The 24971-nt window shown below is 46.2% G+C and overlaps 1 protein-coding gene across 7 annotated transcripts in view; it reads right to left on the reverse strand.

Moving 5' to 3' along the window:
* Positions 1–24971, reverse strand: part of RBM33 (RNA binding motif protein 33) — a 594498-nt gene that overhangs the window by 186190 nt on the left and 383337 nt on the right. For all 7 annotated transcript variants that reach the window (XR_014970135.1, XR_014970134.1, XR_014970136.1 and 4 more), the window contains one exon: positions 3304–3942. Coding sequence is in view for 4 of the 7 variants with exons in the window: in XM_085631975.1 (XP_085488101.1) it covers positions 3304–3942 (639 nt within the window). In the remaining 3 variants the exon portion in view is untranslated. The remainder of the gene's footprint in view (positions 1–3303; positions 3943–24971) is intronic.

Consider the following 24971-nt stretch of genomic DNA (forward strand, 5'->3'; position numbering starts at 1 on the left):
TATAGCATACCAAACTACGAAGAAGTTGAAAGAAGTGGGTTAATAGAACTTTAAAACGAATAAGGGGCCAGGAAAAGATCGCCAATCCCAAAGGTGAGAGGAGATCCACATCTTAAACTTATTAATCAAAATTGCAGCGGTCATTGCAGAATATACGTTTATACAAAGGCCAGGAAACAGGATGTTAATATACAGGGAATCCGGCTGCCATATTAAGAACATAGAGGGAGAACCATTAGATACCTTAAACAAAATGTGGTTAAAGAATTAAAATATATCTTTTCCATAGATCCAACATAGAAAGACGAAGAATAGTTAAGCAAAAGTACTAAGCGGATAATCGCTATACTTAATTAAATATGACCAAAAATGTATGGCAAAAATTAGTATAAGCGTGAATAGTAACTGTATGTATTTGTTCTAGGAAAATTCCTGAAGTGTGAGACAAAAGTATGTGGTCTTGATAAAGATGGGATTATCAGTCTGAAACCATCGAAACGCGTCGACGCTGTGGATAGCGCAATCAGAGAATAAATACAGATTACGTATATACAAGATTTGTCAACGTATAATGTACTGTATTTCCAAAAATTTAATCTGATGTGCACTCGTAAAGAGAAGTTTCTGAATCTTACAAATTGTGTTTTTGTCTCAACGTTATGCTGGTCATAATGGTGTTATAAAGATTTCTTTTATAATTTCATTTTTGTTTATGTGAATGTATTGAAACTGTATTGTATTTTAGGAAGTTTTTAATATTCTGGATGATGTTTTGTTTAATGAATTTGTATGATTTACAAAGATGAATATATTTGTTTTAAAAAAATAAAGAAAAACTCAATTCCCAAAGATAGACTTTTTTCTGACGTAATACTTAATGCTCTGTTAACTAGCAAAATCAAGGGAACATCTCCTTTTATCTGGGTAAAGTACCCTATCTCCCTTGGTTACTAAGGGGTCCCTCTCAATCTTTCTAACTATCCCAGGATGCACCATTCAACCCATTCCCAAGATGGAGAGCCCCCCCCCCTCCTGGTGTTCAGACCTCAGTAGCCTACCCCTCGGGTGTGGCTATCTCAGGGCTACACGCCCCAGGTGACACCAGTCTGGCAACTGGTTTCCCGTCTCCGCCTCCAGTGTCAGCCTTTCTACCTTAACAAAGTGGCTTCCTGCAGGACGGAGCTGACACCTTCCTGGCCTGCAATCCCTTAATGTTCTCCTTCCTGAGAGTCCAGTCAAGAATATCTTTATTCGATCTTTAGACATAAATCATAAAAGAGCAAAAAAGCAATTTGGCGCAGTAATGCTATAAAACACATCATAAAACTAAAAAACATTAAAACCAGATTGATTCAAAACATATGTACAGCAAAATGACAACTGCTACAATAAGGTGTGTTTACGTAGCAAAGGGCTCCCTCTGTTATCCATTCAACAATTTCGTACTTCTTACCAACCTTTTAAGGAAACAGCTTATACCAAAACAAATATCAGGGAGACCTAATATCTGGAGATACGTTACAGCATCCCTACATTTCTTGAAGCGGAGTTATTTTAAGGTATGCTTAAGACATTTTTGGAAAAAACAATAACATTTAAAAAAAAACATGCAATGCAACAAAGATTGGTCAGCCGACCCGTCGCAAGGCCATGTCTGTAGGCTATTGTACCAAGCTTTCACCCCATTAGAGAAGCACAAAAGACAACACACAGTGCCTATCCTAAATCTAAAAAGAAAAGACCTCTCCCACGGAGAGAGCTGCAAAGAAAGATAAAATGCTAGTTCTCCGGCTGCTAGTGAAATACAATAATTACGGAGTGCCTACTAAAACCCTCCTCTGTTCTTGAACTGAACTCATCGTGGCAGGACCATACCAGCCTGTTAGGTTTACTTATAGAGGCCAGGGCGGTAAATATTTAGGGGAGATTAATATCAGTAAAAGACCTCCAGACATAATTCAATCAGGGGTTTGAGAGACCCTCGTACAGACTGAGGCAGTCTATGATAACTTTTCTATTAAAACTAGCTTCAGTACTAAACCACACGCTCACCCACAGCAGTAGTGGGGCCACTTTAACTCTATATGTAACATATTTCAGATTAAGTTCAGAGTGTAGGATAAAGTGAGAGCTATTTGGAGGAAGATACAAAAGCCTCCTGCAGATCCTGTTTTCTTCAACCTGAATGGGCGGAGCATTAGGATACCCCCACTCCATAAGTGCCGTGGGACATACTGCAGATTATAAATCTTGATGTAAGGGAAGATAAGGCCCCTGCCTTTCTCCCAAATAAAATTGAAGAGGGACCCAGCCACCATACCTAGTTTCATCGACGTTACCTAACCTGGAGTTGACAGGATTTAGAGGAATCAAAGGAGATGCCTGTGTAACTAAAATTCTGCACAGAGCTCAAAGAATGTTCTTGCAGCTTTAAGGATGACATATTTCTCCTGCCAGGTCCACAGGCCATTATGCAGTCTTGCTCCAAGGCACAGATTACCTCTGAAAAAATGAAGAGGATTGAAAGCAAGGCTTGGGACGCAAGCAATCCCATGTACAGGGGCCCAGAGGGGAAGAGTCAGCCCGTCACTACAGGGAGATAAAACTCACAATGAGAATATTGAGATCTCCCCCAAGGAAATCTGTGGTCATACGATGTCTGATGTAGGCATCAAACGCGGCCACTGAAATCACGTGGAACATCGTCTTGAATGATTGTCGACCTTAAGGATATGTAAATTACTTCTAGACAACCACAAACATCCACGGCCAAAGTGCACAGGAACCACTCTTACAAGCTCAGTGCTTGCTGTTGAGATAGTAAGTTACCTTGTAACCACAATAAATGGGAGTAACCACTTGCCAAGTGCATTGAGCAGCTTCTGCTGGTCATCAAGACTGGATTACGTACGTTCTTACTTAAGACAAGCACAGGCTTTTTTTCAAAAACAGAAAGGACCAATACAGAGCCCATCACAAGGGGGGCGTATAATACAAGCACAAATTAAAATTCCATGCTTCAAAAGTATGCAACACTGAATCTGTATTAAAAAAAAAAGGAAAAGGCGAGTGGTCAGCAAAATAACTTCTGTTAATATTCAATTTCCATAGGCTAGTGGGTCATCCAAAATATTGTCAGAATTATACAAAATGTTTATTTCTTTGGCTGAAATGTTTTAGCACCAAACACTTTGAATGGAATTTATTTCTCAATCATTTATACCAAGAATATAATACATTTTTCACTTAAACATATTAAGCCAAAACAAAACATTATCAAATAAAGGAATTCTTTAAACTTACCGCTCCAGACAGTTTGATCACCCTAACTTTTGCACCTATGTGTGGCCCATCTCCACTACCGCTGTTTGCTCTCTGCATTACAGTCCTCTTTACCCCAGTCTTTAGATCTTGGGACCGTCCTTGAACCAAAGCAACTTTTGCAGTCTGTGCAGGAGTTGTCACTGCTACAGGTAGAGTGGGCTGTGCTTGTACCATTTTTTGGACCGGCTGCACTGGATTCTGAGGTACTAATCTATTTGTTCTTATCTGCTTCACTGCTTTCATTTGTTGTCCTTGGAATTGTATATTAGTCCCAGCTCCTTGCTGAAAATGTGTGGTTTTCTGCGGTGCATTTGTACCCAATGCCTCTTGCTTCTGAACGAGAAGTCTATTTTTGACATTTTGCCTGACCGGTGCCTTGGTTTGTGGTACTGCTGAATTACAGTTCGCAGGCATTTGTGGTGCCTGTGTCTCCTGCTGACTTAAAAATTGAGGGGAAGGAGAATATTGCTGTGCAAGTCTTTGAAGCAGTTCCTTCTTTCTAGCACCAGCCTGCTGCTGTCTACGAAGTTCTTTTTGTTTTAGGATTTCTTCCCTTAAGCGCTTCTGTTCCTCTATTTTCAAACGATACAATTTAGTTTCTTCATCTTCATCTGTAAGCTATAGAAAATAATGGGGACAATATGAAAACCCTGCAATAGTGTAACTCATCTGAACAGAAACATATTATTGTTTGACAGTATTTATGCAGCTTTCTAGGACACTATATTAGCTGTATTAAATGCGATCTCTAGGATTTGTCTCATTGTTTTAAGTTTTCTGAAAATAAGTAGAAACGTTTTCTTGCCTCCGAGTTTGTATGCATATGATACCACTGCGTCGTCGTATTTGGACTCTGGGTTTTTGAATAATGAACAAGTTACTCACCTTCGGTGTAAGGAAATGCTCCTTTTTGTATAGTCAGTCCCAGGGTTTTTTGCTGATGCTGTTCTGCTGTCTTTTTGACTCTGAGAGTGCCCTGAGGCCTGCTAATCAGACCTCAGTGCCAGTACCCTGCCCCATAACGTGTATGTCACATTGGCTATACTCAACTGGCATAGGCCTGTAAGTCCCTAGTATATGGTACCTAGGATCTGCAAGTTAGAGAGTCCCCCCCAGGGATTACAGCACTGGTTGTGCCACCCTGGGAGTGACAAGAGTAAAATGAGTCTCCCAGTATACCACTGGAGACTGGAGGGCAGTTTCGAACTGTTAGTCAGACTTTGTCATTTAAAAGCCATGGCAAAGTCAACTGTCCCCCCTGAAACGTGTAGGTCAACCCCATGCCAGGCCTACCAAGCCCCAAGTCAATAAGAAGCATATTTTGAGCGCAGAACATGCATTTTACATGTTCTGACAGCAAAAACACAAACATATCATGCTTACTGTGAAAAGACTTGGTCAGCCCGTGGCCGAGTGTACCAAGCTGACCCCTCAGCTGTGCTAGCTCCTGACTTGGTGTGACCAAAGTTGATACTCCAATGTATCAAACAACTAGTTATATTAAGACCAACGTGGTTCTCAAGTAAAAATTCATGCAATAAGTTACAATGTGAAACTTTTAGTAGGTTGCCACTTTGTTGCCTTAACTTTCCTATGCACTTAACAGTTGCAGATTGAGTTTGAACACGAGGCAGCCTTCTATCCTCTTGGGGAGACGTGCTAACGACTCCCAGGAAAGGAGACAATAGAGGCCTGCACTGGAGAGATGTGTTGCCTTCCTCCTACAGGAAGCCACACGGGTGTTGGCCCAAAAAGCAAGCTTCAAAGCTGAAGCTGCCTTGGAAGTGCAAGTGGGGAGCACTTTGGAGAGGTGCAGCTCAATTGCATGGTAGAATAGCAGGCACCCAGAAAGTCGAGGAGAAACCTGCTGTCAAACCCCTTGGTAACCAAACCTCTGCCACTTGGGAGTGGGCAAAAAGGTGCATCCTGGGATAGCCAGATGCCACACTTTCCAGGAAGTGGTCATTAGGAGAAGGAGGAAACGTGGTAGCCCATTGGCTACTAACTGCATCCTACCCTGAGGGCATTTTCGGTAGCTAAATAGGGCACCCCTGACACCCAAGTCTCGACTGGACTGGAAACCGAAGGAATGCCATGCTGCACCAACTTCCCAGCACAGAATTGCTCCACCAACATGGACTGGACCTGCAGCACCTGGTGGCGAGCAGAGTGAGGGACTATTCCTGTTGTATACAGAGCCCAACCACAGCCAAGAGATTCCAAGGGTCAGCTGACTGACCTATTCGCAACACTGGGCTACAACAGCTGAAGAAGCTTGTTGAGGGCGAGTGGTAGCCCATATCCCCAATTGATGCTCCTCGTCGTCGTGCAGCACGAGGGACCAGGACCTGAAGCTCAAAAGTTTCAACAGCGTCTGCTGGACCCGGGAGAGTCGTCGGAGTGCAGCTTGGTTGCCCACAAGACAAGCTACAGCCTTGGAGAAGGATTTGGCTGTGACCCCCGACACCAGATGACTGGTAGCCCAGAGGCGACTGGACTTCAACTAGAATAGAAAGGACATCGAACCATGTGTCCAGGCCTCCCTCATCACCTTAGTGGACTGGGGAGTCAAAAGAAGAATAACCTTCAAGCTCCTCACCCACACTTACAAGGCCCTTTACAAACACCAGACCAGCATACCTCAATGACCATCTCTCGTTCCACGCACACAAGAGACATCTCTGATCAGCTGACCTCTCTCTGGCCACCATCCCACGCATCTACAAGACCAGAACAGGAGGAAAGTCCCTCTCCTACCTCACAGCCATGGCCTGGAATGACCTTCCCCTTTGGCAAACCCCCACACTGCCCCAGTTCAGGAAAGACCTCAAGACCCGGCTCTTCGGATGACACCAGCGTGCAAGGGAGTCGCCCCCCCCCCCCCCCCCAATTGCCCCTTAGACCCTCGCAGGTTATTAACTGCACTTTATAAACCCTTGATTAATTGAGGAGGCAAGGAAGACCCCAATAGACCGTGTTTCATTCAGAGAATCCTTGAGCATCTTCAAGCATCCTTAATCAGGATCACATCCATAGAAAGCCACTGAACGTGGATAAAGTGACTGCAACTGCTGGAAGACTGCTTCTTCTGAGGAGGTAACTGTTTGAGGGGCTTGCCGGTCCCCCTGACTGTCTCCATGCCTGAGATAGTCGCCCCAAGTAGCTCTAGCCGACCGCATCACAACTTACCCAAATTTCTACTCAAAAAGTTCTGAAGTGTCAATTTTGTTGAATTTGACAATGTTTGTTCACCATTGAGAAAAATCTCCCATGTCCTCCTGTAAATCCACATACAAACTATCATACCATAATGTGCAGGTAAATCATCCCCATTATCTCCATTGCCATCTCTAAGTATAGGCAAACTCTTGTCAGAGTTGGCACTTAAAACCTGGTGGAACAATTAAGGATGACTCTGTGGTAGCAGACTTGTTTTGCCTGCATCAGAGTTCATGTGACAGGATGTGCTGGAGTGGAATCGAGGACAATGTCAGTTGGGGTCAAGACGTATTCAGTATGGAGTCCTAGTGCTAGTGGGCACAGAAACATGCACAATACTGGTCATGAATGAGAAGGAAGAAACACAAGTTCATAATTTGTGTATAACTAACTTTTGCATAGATGCTTATTTTGTTTATTACGAAAACTGAAATTATAATTGCACTTTGCTATATCCACATTTGCCTATATCACGAGTATCAAGCTTAGCTTGCATTTCATATGGCTTGTGTCCTTTTCAATAAACTATACTATTTAACAGCTGTGAAACTCAACTTCATTACCTATGAAATATGCACAGTTGCCTTGATAAAAAGTTTACTAACAGTCATGAACTTGCAAAGGAAGATTCTGCGTAGTTTTGCACTACATTTTCATTCAAAGGAAGAAGAAAGTCAGACAGCAGACGAAAACAGTGTTGCATATTTGCAGATAATGTCTGCTGCAGTTTGCTAATTAAATCCCCAAAATTGGTTTCAAATGCTAGAAGAGATGGCTTCCTATTCCCTTTGGTATAGGTGCCATCCTTTATCACACTCCACAATTATTTAAGAGTCAGACAATGTAATTAACTTTCAATATGTACTTTTGAATCAAATACATTTTACCACCAGTCATTTTCTTGCACAGGAAAATGTTGTTCATGAATGTGTTAACATGTACATTGAAAGGACGCAATATGTCGGAGTTCAAATAAAATGGTGCTTTACAAAGGCTGCATTTTCCAAGTCTGGCACTGTTTACTAACCACCCCTGTATAGAATAAGTTACTTAACTTTGGCACTGCCATGTTTCGTATAGACTAGATCTAGGTGCAGAGTCCTTCCCTTTGATATATCTCTAGGTTCCAGCCTGGATCTGGAAATCTTCGACAGCAGTAACTCTGCGCATCAGGAGAGGGTGTCTAGCAACTCTGTAACAACTTCGTCCATCAGATGTGACGTTGTCAGAGTTCATATAAGCCCTCCCCCGGCGTCTGCTTCTTCCGCAACTACTTCAGCGCAAAAACACGGAGCCACGTACAGAAACTGCAATGGAAACAGTGTGCCCAAATAGAATACTCTTTTTAAAAGACGCTTATATTAACTATGATTGGTTGGTTGTTTGGTTTGTCTTCATGTATTTTTTTTACCAACTAAAAGGCACAAGGGTGCAGAGAAGGGATCAGGAAGAAAAGAGGAATTTGTTTGCAGAGCAGGGAGGATGTGTGGGCTGGTAAGGAATCTGCGGCTAGATCTAGTCTCTACTAGATACGGCGTTAATGAAGGTAAGTAACTTATTCATCTGACAGAGATGTCTAGCTACAGACTCCTTACCTTTTGAATGAGATACCCAAGTAATACCACTAAACAGATTCCAGGAAAGATCGTCAATTAGGCTATCTGGTCTGCATTAGAGACAGAAAGACTGGTCGGCAGGAAGGCAGGGTGAAGAAACCATCCCACCAGAAAACTCGGGTAGAGCCATGTACGGAACCGAATCCACAGCTGTTCAAAAACATGGAAAAAATTCCATGGCAGAAGAATAAGACAATAGGGAAGAATACTCCATGTTAATATAGTACTACAACACCGACCCGGCCCAAGAGACCACGGTAGAAGGCTAAGGACAATAGCTAAAAGCTTCTGGGTCAAAGCTCCTATCTATAGAAGTAGGCAATGCAGAGAGCACCAACCAATAGCTTAAGAAAGCATGGCGATCAAGAACAACAATCATGGCCAGACACCACTTAAGGTAGACAAAACACTTTGAGAGAGTAGAGAGCCCTCTGAGACTATGCAACGCAGAATACCAAGAAAGAAAGATATAAAACACAAATAGATAGGTGTGTATATATATGTGTATATATATATATATATATATATACACATATATATATATATATACACATATATATATATACACATATATATATATACACATATATACACATACACATACATACACACACACATATACATACACATACATATACAGGGGTCAGAACTACAGAAAGCTCACAAGAAGTGAAGTTAACTCCCCGGAAAGAATCCAAAGGGATCACAAACCACTGTACGAGCCAGCCCAAAGTAGACAGGTAAGAACCCCATATCCAAGAAGGTACAAGATGAAAATAGCAAGAAACCCAAAAAGGGATAAAAGGCACATCTAAAGAACAGCCAGACCAGTAGTGAAAAGTTGGGGTTGGTATCGGAGGTGTGAAGGAAACATATCAAATCAAAAACTGAAAGCAACAGCAGCTTCGCGCAAGGCAGAAGGAAAGGAAAAACAGGCCATGCAGAGGCATAGAAAAAGGTAGGCCGGCCAAGTTGGCCATCCATGTCAAGATACAGACAAGAAAGGAGAGCAAGGAACACAAAAGAAAAAAGAAAGAAGCAGGAGCCTAGCATGCCAGTGTATAGCAAGAACTAGCACAAGAAGTGCCAACACGTGAAGAGAGGAAGAACACCACCACGTAGGGCAGGACCAGACAATGTACCTTAGCCAAGAACCATGCCCCTTTCCTTGCGTCTGCCAGGAAAGAAGCGCACCAGACAGAGAGGGGGGTGGGGGGTGGGCTGGGGGTAAAGAACCCCATGCACCATCTTCAGACTTGCACAGGCGCACTGAACCAGGGAAAGAGGCAACAGTGCATCCGCACAATACCGGGAAAATATCTCAATCAGAACACAAAGAACACAGTGCAGCCACAGGTTTGGACACCAAACAGGGTCAGAAATTAAGATGTGTCCCAAAGAACAACCAGGTTCCACAACCTGTCATCGACCGGGTAAGAAGGCAAGAAAAGAAAATACCTGCCGAGCAGGGACACAAAACTGGAAGGGACCGCAAAGCGAAGCTCGTAGCAGGAAAGAGATATTGACCAAAAACACCTTTATCTTTAGACTCCTGGTCCGGAGGGACATCGGGCACAGTGCCGATGCTAGGGGACCATAACAACCTGAATCACAAAGTTGTGCATAGTAGGCCGACCAGAAAGGCAGAGAGGGTCTCCTGGGGCAGATTGGTGCCTATAAGCCATAGACCGGTCCACAAGTAGGGGATCAATGACCACAGAAGAAAGTAGCAGCCCCAGGACTACATCAACTCCCTGCAAAAGCTGAGCAAAAGCAGGGCAAAAGCACATGTGTCACATGTGGGAACCCTGAAGGGCTGTGTACTGGAGCCAAGACAGAGTCCATCACAGATGTGGAGCATCCCACAGACACCTAGGGAGGTCCAAAGCGGTACAAAAGGGGGTGGTGATGGACGGAGCATCAGAACCAATCAAACACTCAGACCCAGTCAACAGATCTGGGTTTGATCCATCACCGTTCTTTATCCCACTCTGCCACCCCAGTTCAGACATGGCCATATGCAAATCAGTCTGACCCTGTGTAGGAAGGTGGATATCTGACTATGGTTACCCCCAACTTTTTGCCTAGTGTCTAGCTGGTTTTTCGACTTAGTTGGCCTGAGATCTTGCCATTCAGGATCTCAGCCTATCTGCTCTCTCTTTAAAATGGACTCCATGTACCCTAGGTGCATAACCCATTGGAACTAGATCACCATGTGAGCCCCTGTACCAGTGTACACTAGGTACCCAGGGCATTGGTGTATCTAAGGCCACCAGGGGCTGAAGCATGTATTGTGCCACCCCTGGACTGGCCTAACAAATTTGACACAACTGGCTGATCACTCAGCTGGGGTAAGTTGGTGTAACCACTTCTTACTTAGGTGTAGTATACCTATACCTAACCTTAAATGGGACACATGTTAACCTATAAGTCACTCCTATGGCAGGCCTTAACAATCCTGAAGGCAGAGTGCTTGGTTCCATGTGAGATGGTGCTCTGGCATGAGCTGAGCCTGTCTGCAGTGGTCAGAACAACTTCCTTCTACCGTTTCCAGATATCGTCATACCATATACTCTTAAGTGCATTATGAACCTCGCGGTTAAATGCTATCTTTGGTTTGGCTTTATCAAAACATGTCGAGTAAGGTGTCATACGAATTGGAATACTAACCCCTCGCCAATTCTGGCGACGGGGTTAGCATTCCACCCTTCTAGAGGGACACGACAAGTACAGTACCTGAAACCCGGGTAAAATCAGACATAGCCTCAGCTCCACAAAATGGACGCTGCCACCACAGACACAAGTCTGCCCTCCTGCTGCTGGGAGTCCTTCCAGCTTGGGAGACGTGGACAAAGGGTTTCCTGCCAGGGGAGGTGCGTGCACCACCCCAGACAGGATTTTGTGTATTGGTCAGGTAAGGCTTGAATGGAATCAGACATGCCTGAGGCTCACAAGGAGCCTCGGTGCATATGCCATTTCAAACCGGTCCTGGGGCACACCAGCCCCGGACCTGGGGCGAGCTGGACAAAGGATTGGGGGTGTAACCACCCCCCTTCCTGGTCCCACCCTTAGGGAGGGACCTAGCAGGTAGTCCGGCCCCTAGAATCCGCTTAAAGGTAGGAGCTGTGTCCTAAGACTTCAGACATCCTGGAATCAACTTACTACAAAGAAGAAGACGGGAACTTCGACGCTCTGCTGCACAGAGGACAGAAGGAAATCTCCCCTATGGTCAGGGAGTGACCATCTTGCTAACGCAAGCACAAACCAGCAACTCGACGTCTGCTTTGCCGCCGCCTCCTGCCGGAGCCCGAGCCCAGAGACCGACAAGACCTGGACCTCCAGACCTCTCACCGCCCGATCCACAGTCCCTGCAAAGAAGGAACCCGTGGAGGCACCGAGACACGTGGAGCCAGCCATCTTGAAAAGACACTCGACAAGCTGCAAGCGTGACAACAGAGGCTCCCTCCAAGTTGTGCTTTGGGTCCTGAGAAGCCCAACATCTGAGCAGCATCTGCACCAAAGGTGAGCCCTCCAGCATCTCCACGATCTGCGTGGGGCCCCTCTGCACTTTGCATCTCGACGCGCCTGCCCGGTCCCTGGCCCGTTGGCTAGTGGCCATTTTGGCGATCTTGTTTGAAAACTACGACGCTGGTCTGGTTGCTCCAGACTGGCCCCTGCTTCCCTCCAAAGGAGCAGCCCCTCTGACCTTGCTGGTCAGAGTAATCAGCTTTCTTCAATTCCTACGACTCCTGCTTTTGCCAAGGCTTGTTTGCTTCCTTCGAGTCGCCGACAGCGAGAGCCTGCGTGGAACAGCTCGTGAACCGACTCCTGGACGTCGTCGGCCTTCAGGGACCACGTGGCTGTGGAGACAAGCTACACCTCTTCACCTGTTTGCACCAGACATCGCCTGGTACCTACCTGGTGCCACGCCGGTCACTGGCTAGTGACTGTGAACACTGTCCCCTCTGCTTTCAGGTCTTCTACAACTCCGATCCACCCTTGGATCCACCGCATCTCTTCTGGACCGACCGCCTGCAGCATCTTTGTCATCAGGCTCCATTGAACAGATAGACGAAACCCGACGCACTTCGAGACCTATGCACCCGCTTCCTGTGGGTGAGGTAAAGCTGGCACTCCGGTGCCCAAGTATAGAGAAACATCTCTAGTGTCTGTGTTTTAAGTCTTAAGTTCGTAGTCCATCCAGAAGACCTTTCTAGCAGTAACTTTTGAACTTTTACGCACCCATTGAAAAACTATGGGAGCCCGCGTGTAACTTTCCTCACTGCACACGCGACCCGTGGACCTCCTGGTCACTAACTGAAGTTAGCTCCTTGTAGGCCCAGCGATTCTAGAGGCCCTAGGCCTTTTCCCTTTCCTATTCGTGGTACTTATACCACTATTTTAGTATATGGTTTGATCGTCCACCAGGGCCTATCCATATAAAGTGCAACTTCTGTATATTGTAATACTTTCTTGTTTAACGATTTGTGTTCCTGTGCTCATAAAGAGTCTAGGGGATACTTTGAGTAATAAATACATATATATTTTGAATATATATCTGTGTGGTGTCCTTTCATTGGTATAAAGGGGGTTACATATGGTAAAACAGCTTCCTTAACACGCTTTAACGAGTTTAGCCTCAAAGACTGCTTAGCCTACGCTACCACTAGGGCAGCTAGTCCGAAAAGGTTGACTTACAACCACACCATAAGGGTTGCTTGGCATGGTACAAGGTGGTCACTTTAATTAGTGAACAGCATATACCAGGCCAACTTCTCACACCCTGCGCCTCATGGGAACAGTCCAGCCCGAACTGCCAAGCCAAGCCTTCCCTGGACTGGAAACAAGCTTCCTAGGACCGGTTTCTGGCATTTCAGCCGTCTTCAGCCAGGCTTGCTTGAAACCAGTGGCAAAGTGAGCAAGGGACTCACGTCTGTGCATACCCTGCCAACTCATGGCGAACAAAGCGGTACAAAAGGGGGTGGTGATGGACGGAGCATCAGAGCCAATCAAACACTCACACCCAGTCAACAGATCTGGGTTTGATCCATCACCGTTCTTTAGCCCACTCTGCCACCCCAGTTCAGACATGGCCATATGCAAATCAGTCTGACCCTGCGCCTCATGGGAACAGTCCAGCCCTTACTGCTAAGCCAAGCCTTCCCAGGACCGGAAACAAGCTTCCTAGGACCGGTTTCTGGCATTTCAGCCGTCTTCAGCCAGGCCTGCTTGAAACCAGTGGCAAAGTGAGCAAGGGACTCACGTCTGAGCATACCCTGCCAACTTATGGCGAACAAAGCGGTACAAAAGGGGGTGGTGATGGACGGAGCATCAGAACCAATCAAACACTCACACCCAGTCAACAGATCTGGCTTGATCCATCACCGTTCTTTAGCCTACTCTGCCACCCCAGTTCAGACATGGCCATATGCAAATCAGTCTGACCCTGCGCCTCATGGGAACAGTCCAGCCCGAACTGCCAAGCCAAGCCTTCCTTGGACCGGAAACAAGCTTCCTAGGACCGGTTTCTGGCATCCGGTCCTAGGAAGCTTGTTTCCGGTCCAGGGAAGGCTTGGCTTGGCAGTTCGGGCTGGACTGTTCCCATGAGGCGCAGGGTCAGACTGATTTGCATATGGCCATGTCTGAACTGGGGTGGCAGAGTGGGCTAAAGAACGGTGATGGATCAAACCCAGATCAGTTGACTGGGGGTGAGTGCTTGCAATGTTCAACACTCCGTCCATCATTTCCTTTGGTTTTTGCTTTGTTCGCCATAAGTTGGCAGGGTATGCTCAGACGTGAGTCCCTTGCTCACTTTGCCACTGGATTCAAGCAAGCCTGGCTGAAGACGGCTGAAATGCCAGAAACCGGTCCTAGGAAGCTTGTTTCCGGTCCAGGGAAGACATGGCTTGGCAGTTCGGGCTGGACTGTTCCCATGAGGCACAGGGTCAGACTGATTTGCATATGGCCATGTCTGAACTGGGGTGGCAGAGTGGGCTAAAGAACGGTGATGGATTAAACCCTGATCAGTTGACTGGGTGTGAGTGCTTGCAATGTTCAACACTCCGTCCATCATTTCCTTTGGTTTTTGCTTTGTTCGCCATAAGTTGGCAGGGTATGCTCAGACGTCAGTCCCTTGCTCACTTTGCCACTGGATTCAAGCAAGCCTGGCTGAAGACGGCTGAAATGCTAGAAACCGGTCCTAGGAAGCTTGTTTCTGGTCCAGGGGAGACATGGCTTGGCAGTTCGGGCTGGACTGTTCCCATGAGGCACAGGGTCAGACTGATTTGCATATGGCCATGTCTGAACTGGGGTGGCAGAGTGGGCTAAAGAACGGTGATGGATTAAACACAGATCAGTTGACTGGGGGTGAGTGCTTGCAATGTTCAACACTCCGTCCATCATTTCCTTTGGTTTTTACCTAGGGAGGTCCAGCCGGTTTGGAGTCAGTCAAGGCCTTACCCACCTCCTTGAGGCCGAGAAGCTCACCAGAGGGAGGCTGAGAACTAAAAAAGGCATAAAGGGATAGATAGTATTCTCTCATCTGAGCCATGGTCACCTGAGTGCCGGGAAAACCCAGAAGGAATGGGACAGACACACGCTCCGACTTCGAAATTGGAGGAAAGTCCAGGACATCATTTGTGCGCGTTAAAGTTGGAGAAGGCCGCAGCCCCGACTGCCTACAGCGTGACTTATCAGGCGACAGGGAGGACGAAGAGCTTTGGGGACTGGCCCTCGAAGGAATAAGAGGATCGCGACTGGTGAGGGGACATCGACCACGGTGCCACTAACAGCATCATGTGGCACTCCTGCAACACAGACGACCAAAGCTGAAGACACGAGCCGCACAGTTTGGAGTCAGGGTGCGTGTCTAGACACCACATGCAAATAGAATGAGGGATCGAAATCGCAGTCCACAAGACCTTGAAGATAACCAGAAAAAAGTACTTTGTTTCGTCGTGGGAGGCCAAAAATGACCAGAGGTACTGTTCCCCTGATCCGTGGAGAAAGGAAGAAAATTATGTCCGGGGAATGCTAATATGGACTCTGACGACATCACATTTGGTGAGCAACGTAGTTATGGAGTTGCTCGACACCCTCTACTGACACGCAGAGAAACTGCTGTACAAAATTACCGGATCCAATGTGGCACCTGGGGGTAATTTAAAAGTAAAGAATCTGCGGCTAGACCACTCTGTCAGATTTGCACTACCATACGATTTTCTTCTGGAAAAAGAAACCCCTCAAAGTAATTACCACCTTAGCAAAGTTATTATCACCGTTTTAGTATGTTCGTCTATTCTACTCCAAGGTTACAAATACATAAAATGGGCATATTTCTTTGTATCTGTGCCTTTGTTTTGACCCAAGTTTAGCACCATTCAAAAAGTTTCAGAGTAAGACTGTGTGTATACAATTCAAGAAATAAGCTCTTACCTGTAACTGTAGTTCTCCAGTATTGGAAGCTTTCATAGATTCACAAGCTTGAATCATTCCCCGTCGTCATGATGGGAGTCCATGGTACTTTCAAATGGTAGTAGAAGTAAATTGATCCGTATGGACTAGAGAAGACCTAAGCCTCTTAGTTTATTAACCTATCATAGTCAATATTAAAAAAAGAGACCAAACTTTGGCTTAAGTAATCAGCATTAATAACCCGCTAGAACACTCCAGAGAGAAGCTCAGTACCTCAGATTTGCCAGCAGTAGTGCTAAAGTTAATATGCTGAGATGGAGGAAAGTGAGCTGCCCCGGGGAGGAGGGTGGGTCGCATGTGAATCTATGAAAGCTTCCAAAACTGGAAAACTACAGTTACAGGTAAGTAACTTATTTCTTACTCCAGTATTGGAACTTTCGTAGATTCACATGCTTGCATCAGAATAGCAAGCAGTTAAGTAGCACATTTTACTATAGCCTTGACCAGTTAAACAGAAATATGCTACAATAAAAACTTCAAGTCCTCATTAAACAAAATGACAACCATTATCACATCAATAACAATTAGGGAAAAAAATCCTTTGAGCGTTAAACAAGCAAATGGTTTACTCTATGGAAATGTGAAACAGCAAAAGGGGGTAGACTGGGATGGCTCACCTTAATGGAATAGATTCCAAAGTACTGCTTGGCCTATTGTTGTGTCGTTTAGAACTGCTGAATCCAGGCAGTAGTGTAAAGTGATGCGTCTATGCTTCCACATTGCTGCACTGCAAATCTCAGGCAGTAACACGCACGCAAGTAACGCTGCAGACGTAGACACAGCCCTCGTGGAGTGAGATCGGACTCTTGAAGGCAGTGGTCTGCCTGCTTTGTGATGGCAAAATGGCAAAATTGTATGGCACTTGCGATCCATCTAGAAATACTCTGCTTGAAGAGAGCAGAAAACCTTTCCTTGGCACACTGTACATGACAAATAATTGAGAAGTCTTGCGAAAAGCTTGTGTCCTGTGCAGATTCAATTTTTGGCAACACCTGACATCCAACGAGTGAAGAGCCCTCTCTGCAGTCGTTGATGGATTCAGGAAGAAAGTCTTTAGTACCTAAGGTATGAATTTAGGATTTGTGAGGAGGAGAACTCTGTCCATTTTGAATTGCAAGAAGGGTTCCTCTATAACAAACGCTTGAATTTCACTTACCTGTCTGGCTGAGGTCAGGGCAGAAGTAAAGCCAATTTCCATGAAAGGAACTTAATCTCTGCTAAGTGAATTGGTTCAAAAGGAGGTATGGTCAAATGTGAAAGCACAATGTTTAACTGCCAGGCCGGAGGTGGAGGCCTTATAGGAGGAAAAACTCAAAACAACCCTTTGAGGAACTCTTTGATTATTCTAGAAGACCAAAAAACTAGAGAGGAAAGTGATCTTCTGTAACGGGAAATGGCCGCTAAGTGAACCTTAACTGAGTTATGCACCAAACCGGAGTTCACTAGCTGTAAAAGGTAAGGCAAGACCTGCTCTGGAGAGGAAGACAGCGGATGTATACCTACTTGATGGACCCAGATGCAGAAACGTTTCCAATTGAGACAGAGCGTTTTGTTGGTACTGTCTGCCCTAGATCTGGCTAAGATATCTCGACATTTCCCGGAAAAGTTAAAGTGCTGAAACTCATTGAATTCAGGAGCCATGCCGATAAGTGTAGGTTTCTGGGATCCGGATGTAGGATCTGCCCTTGGTTCATAGTTTGAAGATTGGGCAACACTGGAAGTCGGATGTCCGATACCTGCGTACGAAGCAGTTCTGTGTACCAGTGTTGACGTGGCCATGCAGGAGCAATGAGGATCAGTTTACATGGCTCGAACTCCATCTTCCTCAGAACTTTTGGGAGAAGAGGAATGGGGGGAGTGTAAGCAAAGATGCTGGACCATGCAATTGAAAAGGCATTCCCCCATGACCCTTGTTGGGGATGCCAACTTGCATAGTACCAGCATTTGCGGTTCTGGGGAGTTGTGAACAGGTCCAATTCTGGAGTGCCCCAGCGTAGGAAGATGTTGTGCATGGTTTTCTGGTGCAGTTCCCATTCGTGGCATGATGTTCAGAGCATGCCGAGTGTGTCTGCAATTGCGTTCTGACGTTCCAGAATATATTCCGCTCGAAGGCCGATTCTGTGAACCATAGCCCATTCCCACAACTTCTATGCTTCCCTGGAAAGCTGGTGAGATCTTGTGCCGGCCTGCTAGTTTATATAGTGCACTGTTGTGGTATTGTCCATACGGTTGAACACTGACGAATACTGAATCCTGGGAAGAAAAGCCTGGAGGGCTAGATGTACTGTTTTTAATTCCAATAGATTTATGTGGGATTGACTTTAAGTCTGATGCCACTTGTCGCTCACTTGAAGATCTTGGAGATGAGCTCTCCAGCCGCTATGTGTCGGACAGACAGCCCTGCTGACAGATTCGTTTGCGTGAAGATATCTTGATGTCATTAAATGAGCATTTGGACTGTGCCCACTACTTGTCCAGTTCCTCCTGCGTGGGTCGCATTTTGAGGCGACAGAATGGGATCAGTGGTATGCATGATAACATCATTCCCAAGAGAGATTAGTACAGTTGGACTGAAATACTTTTTTCTTCTGATGGATTTGTGAGCATGAGAGGCAGATGTTGGTGTTCCTTCGCAGAAGAAGCCTTTAAGCACAATGTCTAATTTGGCTCCCAGAAAGAATATCGTTTGAGATGGGCTCTGTCTGGATTTTTGCAGATTGAGAGTGAGATCCAGCCATCGGAAGGGAACTGTGCAGGCTTTTGTAGACACTTGTGATGCCACTTTGGAATGTGCCTTTATCAGCCATTCGTCCAGATATGGGAATACTTGATGTTGATGTTGCCTGAGAAATGCTGCGACTGAAGTAAGGCACTTCGTAAAAATCCTGGGTGAGATATGAATCCGAAGGGGAGCACTTTGAACTGGAAGTGGTGTCCGGCAACCAAAAACCTCCGGTATTTCCTGTGCCTTGGGTGAATGGGTATATGGAAATAAGCATCTTGGAGGTCTAATGAGGTCATGAAATCGCACTGGTTTAAGAGTTTCAGAACCTCCTGCAATGTGATCATCCGAAATAATTGTTTCTTCAGGTAGACGTTGAGGCTTCTGTGATCCAAAATTGGTCGCCACTGCCTTAGAGTCTTTCTGATTAAAAAAATAAAAGAAGGAGTAGAAACCTCTGCCCCTGTGGGCAACTGGCACTTTATCGATTTCCCCTCTCTGGAGCATGGCTTAGACCTCTTGTTGAAGAGCTTTGAGATGCTTTTGGTGGAAGGCTTGTGGCGGGTTTGATGGCGGTTCTTGGATAAATTATAGTGTATGTCCAAATTGCACAAGGCAACGAACCCACTGATCTGTTGTAATGGTGTTCCGTTGGTGAAGGTGACTGGAAATTTTGCCTGCGAGATATGAGGTTTTTGATGGGAGAAATTGATGAGAATGTTGTGGAGGAATTGGAGCCGGAGCCTGTACCATATCATTGTCGACGGCCAACATCCTTGCCCGCCCGTGCTAATTTTCCTCGGTTTGATCTGACATATGAAGTCTGAGGAGTTTGCAGTTGTTGGAATGGGGAACAGTAAGATTGAGTATTTGCGGAGTATGCTGGGTAACGGTATTGTTGATACCCGCCCCTATAGGAAGGCTGACCTTTCCCTCGGGACTCTCGAAAAGGAGATTTCTTGAACTGCAGCGTCCCCAAAGACTTGGCGGTATCCGCGTCAGCCTTTTTGTTTTACGTGCCTCCTCCACCTGGCTTCCAAAGAGGTCCTCTCCGTCATATGGTAGGTCCAAGATCTTGTTCTGAACCTATGGGCGGAATGAGTTGGCTTTAAGCCATCCTTGTCTTCTCAGGACTGCCGCACCTGCCAACTGCCTGAAACCTGTGATGGCGATGCCCATGGCCGAATCTATAATTTCATTGGATGCTCTTTCTTGCTCTTGCAGGATCTTCTTTGATTCCTCCGTAGCATCCTCTGGTAGTTGGTCCAGATAGGGGGTGTAGGAAGTTGGCTCTGTATATACTATACCAAAGTAAAGTATAGTGTGCACAGAGTCCAGTGGAACCCCAAATGTAGGCAGAGGTAAAAGTACATAATACCTTACTCTCGATTTGTGGTAGTGTGGGCAAGTAGTAAGGCTTTATAAGAGGGTAGTGTTAAGCTTTTATTGTACACACTCAGGCAAGAAATTATGTCACACACGCTAAGACTAAACTTAGACCAATTTGTTTGTATAAAAACATTTAGTTATTTTTATTGACTAGAACCAAGCAAGCCTGGCACAGGTAAGGGTAAATGATACTTTTCAAGGCAGGTTGAACAATAAAAGAAAGCTGAATGAAAATAACTTTGTTACAGGTTTGTAAATTCTTTGAATACAGTTGAAATTACTGTTAGATTACTTTACAGATTACTTTGAGGGTGCTGAGAGTTAGAACTGTTATATTTGCCATATCTACATATTTGTTTGTAGTAGGGATTATAAGAGGTAAAATGTGGCTGTGATGTTGTAATGAATAATGCGCTCCTCTGCTTGAAATATGGACCCTGAACTATATTAATTTTATCTGTAATTTTTTTATTGTATTATACAAAGTTTTAACTGATTTTATACACATATATATATATATATATATATATATATATATATATATATATATATATATATATATAGTAGAGGGATGCATTGGGGTACTTAGTGACCAGCTTATATCTGTTTCCACCTGAAGCAATGCACTGAGACCGATGATTATTTTATTGTGAATATCATATACACTGTTTAATGAACTTTTAGACTATATTAAGTGGTTGATCAACACATGGTTTTAGCACAGGTGAGTATAGACAATTGAATATCTTGTTTTGTTGTGAAACTTTTTATGGCCTTTGGTCGAAATAATGTATTTATGCTGATGATGGTTACTTTTAAGTTACTTTTTCTACTCGGTGTGATATGCCTAGATATCACACAGGGACACTCCCTAGAGAAAAGGCAAGTATATCAGTTTTTGTATATTTGCAGATTCTTAGAGTTTCATACAACCCAACTCTATACTTGGAACAATTTCCAAAGAAAAGCAGTAAATGCAATCCTATGGGAGGAAGGAATATGCTACTTACCAGTATGCATCTGTTCTTGGCATGTAGAGCTGCAGATCCACACACTAGGATAGTAGATCGCCATCTGGTGTTGGGCTCGGATGCTTGCAGGTTGTTGTTGTCTTTGGAAGAAGTCTTTGTGGTCACGAGATCGGCGACTCCTCCCTTGGACGACCGTGCGCATGGACATCAACTCCATCGTTAGATTGTTTTTTTCCCGTCATTGGGTTCGGATGCAACTTTTCCGCTCCAGTTGGAAATACCAATTCCAAGCTTCTCGAAGCGTAAAATTTCCACAAAAACCATCGAAGCACCTTCATCTTCGACATCGATTTCATCGGCTCGATTCCGGACGTCGACGCGGGCCGCTGGGCCTATCCACGCCGTAAGGCCTACGGCTCATGAAGGACACCTTTCAAAAAATGCCCCAAGTGTGGAGCAAAATTTCCACACAGTGACCATCACAAAGTCTGCAACCTGTGCCTATCACCTGAACACGACGAGTCCAGCTGTCCAGCATGCACATCCTTTCGATCCAAAAAGACCATTCGAGATCGAAGGGCTAGAAGACACATCATGGCACAGAGATCAGCTCCGGAACCAGAGGACATCTTTGATGAAGCCCGATGTTCCAGAAGAAGATTCCGAGGATCTCCAAATTATCTCCGAAGCACACGACTCAGACAACCCCATCACTCCTGGGCAACGTGTGAGTACTACTGCCCCTGCCCCAACCCCTCCAAAACCAAAGGCATTGGTCAAGACTTCGCCTGTTGGCCCCAGTCGAGACCGAAAACATCCTTCAGAAGCCCCGCCTCCAGGCTCGGTTTCCGAAGAAACACAAGCCTTCTGGTAGCTCGGAACCGAGCAAACCGCATGTCATTGTCCCACCGGCACCTTCGGCCCCAAAGCCAAAAGACCACGCGGCACCGAAATCAGCTTTGAGGCCTTCGGCCCCGAAAAAGCCAAGGCCAATAGATAAACTGGCAAAGGTTCCCAAGCCTAAAGACCCAGCTTCGGCTCCAAAACCATCATCGGCACCGAAACAAACGGCTAAGGACTCTGATACACCTCCTAAAGCCAAAACCTACACGGATAAGCCAAAACCTCGCTCGGAAACGAAAATAATCGGCACCAAAAACTGTTCCCAAGGAACAAGAACTTTTTCACCCAGATCCCATCGATCCAAGGCAGAAAAAGATTTACATTAACCCAAAGACTGGACATGTCATGGCTGTGCCATGTAAAAAACGTAAACTGAACACACCACCTGCCCCAGTTCCTGTATACAGGAAGGACTCTGCAACATCGCCTATGCCCCATTCCTCTTCTATACAGCCTTCTAACCCACCTCCTCTGCCTACACCACCCTTACCTATACCTTCTCCATCACATACACCACCTCCAGATGATGATGGTGATGACCTATGGGGTGGGGGTGATCCTAATGACCCGTTCACGGATCCAGATACCTCACCACTTGATGATTGGGCATTCCCTCTCCCAACAGACATGCCAGAACCGCAGCCACATCCCTCCAAACTGTCCCCGCCAGATGATCATTTAGGGTTTGGTCAATTACTAAATAGAGCAGCACTTTACCACGGCGTCACAATGCACTCCGACGCACCAGAGGAAGACTTCCTCTTAGATACTTTTGAACAATCTCAAAAGTCAGTACAAATCCTGCCTATGATCAAAGGAGTCATTAAGCACGCCCCCGAGGTATTTAAAGACCCCGTCCGTGCCAGGGTTCTTGACCCTAGAATAGAAAGAAATATAGGCCTGCCCCTGAAGATCCTAATTACATCAAAGGACAGCTGCCTTTGGATTCTTTGGTCGTTTCCAATGCTAGGAAACGCGCCAACTCCCAAACCATAGGAGATACACCACCCCCCTGACAAAGAATCCAAACTGCTAGAAGCCTCTGGCAAAAGAGTAGCAGCACAAGCCGCTAATCATTGGCGTATTGCCAACACCCAAGCCCTACTAGCATGATATGACAGGGCACACTACGACCAGTTAGAGAATCTCTTACAACATCTGCCTGAACAGTATAAAACCCAGGCAAATTACCTTATCCAGGAGGGAAAGCTTATTTCAAATGCGTCAATTAAATGTGCACTTGACGCTGCAGACACCGCCTCTAGAGCAATTAACGCCAGTGTGCTCCTTAGACGAAATGCCTGGCTACTCATTTCAGGCTTTAAGCCAGAGGTACAAACTACCATACTTAGTCAGTCATTCAACCAGGAACAGCTATTTGGACCAGCAGTAGACACTGCACTTGAAAAAATGAAAAAAAAACAGAGACTGCTAAGTCCATGGGAGCATTACAGTCTCCACAACCACGTGGCTCCTTTCGGCGCTCCTTCTACAGAGGAGCTTCCAAAAATATGGGCGCAGACACTGCATCTACATTCAAAGCCACTACGCAAACATCCCCCAGTAGAGGATATTTTAGAGGCGGATACAGAGGAAACAACAATAAGGGACAAGGTCGAGATAATAACAAAACTCGCACCTCCCCTGCCACAAAACAGTGACTTTCCTCCGCTCCCCCCAGACAATCCTACTCCAGTCAGGAGCAGACTAACACAGTTCCTACCTGTCTGGAACTCCATCACAACAGACAAGTGGGTAAGACAAATTATCCAGTATGGTTACTGCCTGGAACTCACAACGACCCCCCCACATATACCACCCAAACAGCGTTCAATGTCACCAGACCATCTTACGTTCCTCAAACAAGAGGTTCTCTCATTGCTCCAAAAACACGCAATAGAACCAGTTCCCCTAGAACATCAAGGGACAGGGGTAGACTCACTCTACTTCCTGATCCCCAAAAAGGACGGGACTCTAAGACCAATACTCAACTTCAGACCCCTAAATCTATATATACACTCAGATCATTTCCATATGATCACTCTTCAACAAGTGCTCCCACTGCTGCAACAAGGGGATTTCCTTGCCACACTACATCTCAAGGACGCCTACTTCCACATTCCCATACATCGTGCTCACAGGAAGTATGTAAGGTTTGTGGTGGACGGACAACACTAACAGTTCACAGTCCTTCCATTCGGGGTAACAACCGCGCCCAGAGTATTCACAAAATGTCTGGCAGTAGTATCAGCACATCTCAGAAGACAACAAATTCACGTCTTCCCGTAACTAGACGACTGGCTAATAAAAGCCAAGTCATTAGACAAATGCGTTCTACACACTCACCAAACCATCCAAATCTTACACAACTTGGGGTTCACAAACAACTATCCCAAGTCTCATCTCCAACTCTCTCATATACACCTGTACCTAGGAGCGACCATAAACACCTCCACAGCCCTAGCATATCCCAGCCCAGCCAGGATAGCCAATATACAAGCTCATCACAAAATTTCAAATCCAACACTATCTTCCAGCAAGAGTGTTCATGCAACTCATAGGAATGATGGCGTCCTGCATCTTCATTGTTCCTTATGCAAGACTTCAAATGCGTCCCTTGCAAGAATGTCTAGCACGGGGGGCGTGGCTTGAGCAAGATGGCCGATTGGACCTGATCCGAGTCGGCTCCCGCTACACCCCGGGCTCACCCCGGCTACAGTGATGTTCCTGGGTCCCTGGGCGGGACAAACGCTCTCCGGATGAATTGGTGAGCTGGTGTGCGGCGGTAGACCGGGCCGAATCCCGCTGGGAGGCGGACGGAGCACCCGGGACCCGTGGCGGGGGAGGCTCCTCCGAGGAACAAGATGGCGGCTCCCATAGCGCGATCGGCGCTCCGTGCCGGGCGCGGCTGACGGGCCGGCGCGCCCGGGCTGAAGACGAGTGCGGCTGGGGCTCCCTGGGTGCCTTCGTGGGGGTACGGGCCCGGAGGAGGAGAGGAGCGGACCCCTAAAGTTGCGGTCTCTGCGGGTATCGGGACCCGCGATCGCGCAACCTTCGAGGCAGCGGCCATGTTGAGCAGGGAGTGGAGCGTGAGCAACGGAGGCCGGTGAGGAGAGGGAGGAGAACTGCCCAGGGGCCCCAGGAGAGAGTACCCACCTGGACTGAGCGAGAGAAAGGGGGGGCGGGCGAGCCGCTCTCCGTGTCCCAGAAACCCCGGGGCGCTGGTGGGGGACCGTCCCCTCGTGGCTGCGCCGGGGGTCCTCGGCTGCATCGCAGTTACAACGCGACTCCCCCTCGGGGGGGGGGGGGGGGGGGGGGGGGGAAGAGAGAGCCGTTGAAGGAGGACGCGCGAGT

This window comes from Triturus cristatus, chromosome 10 (assembly GCF_964204655.1).
Source record: "Triturus cristatus chromosome 10, aTriCri1.1, whole genome shotgun sequence".
Lineage (NCBI taxonomy): Eukaryota > Metazoa > Chordata > Amphibia > Caudata > Salamandridae > Triturus > Triturus cristatus.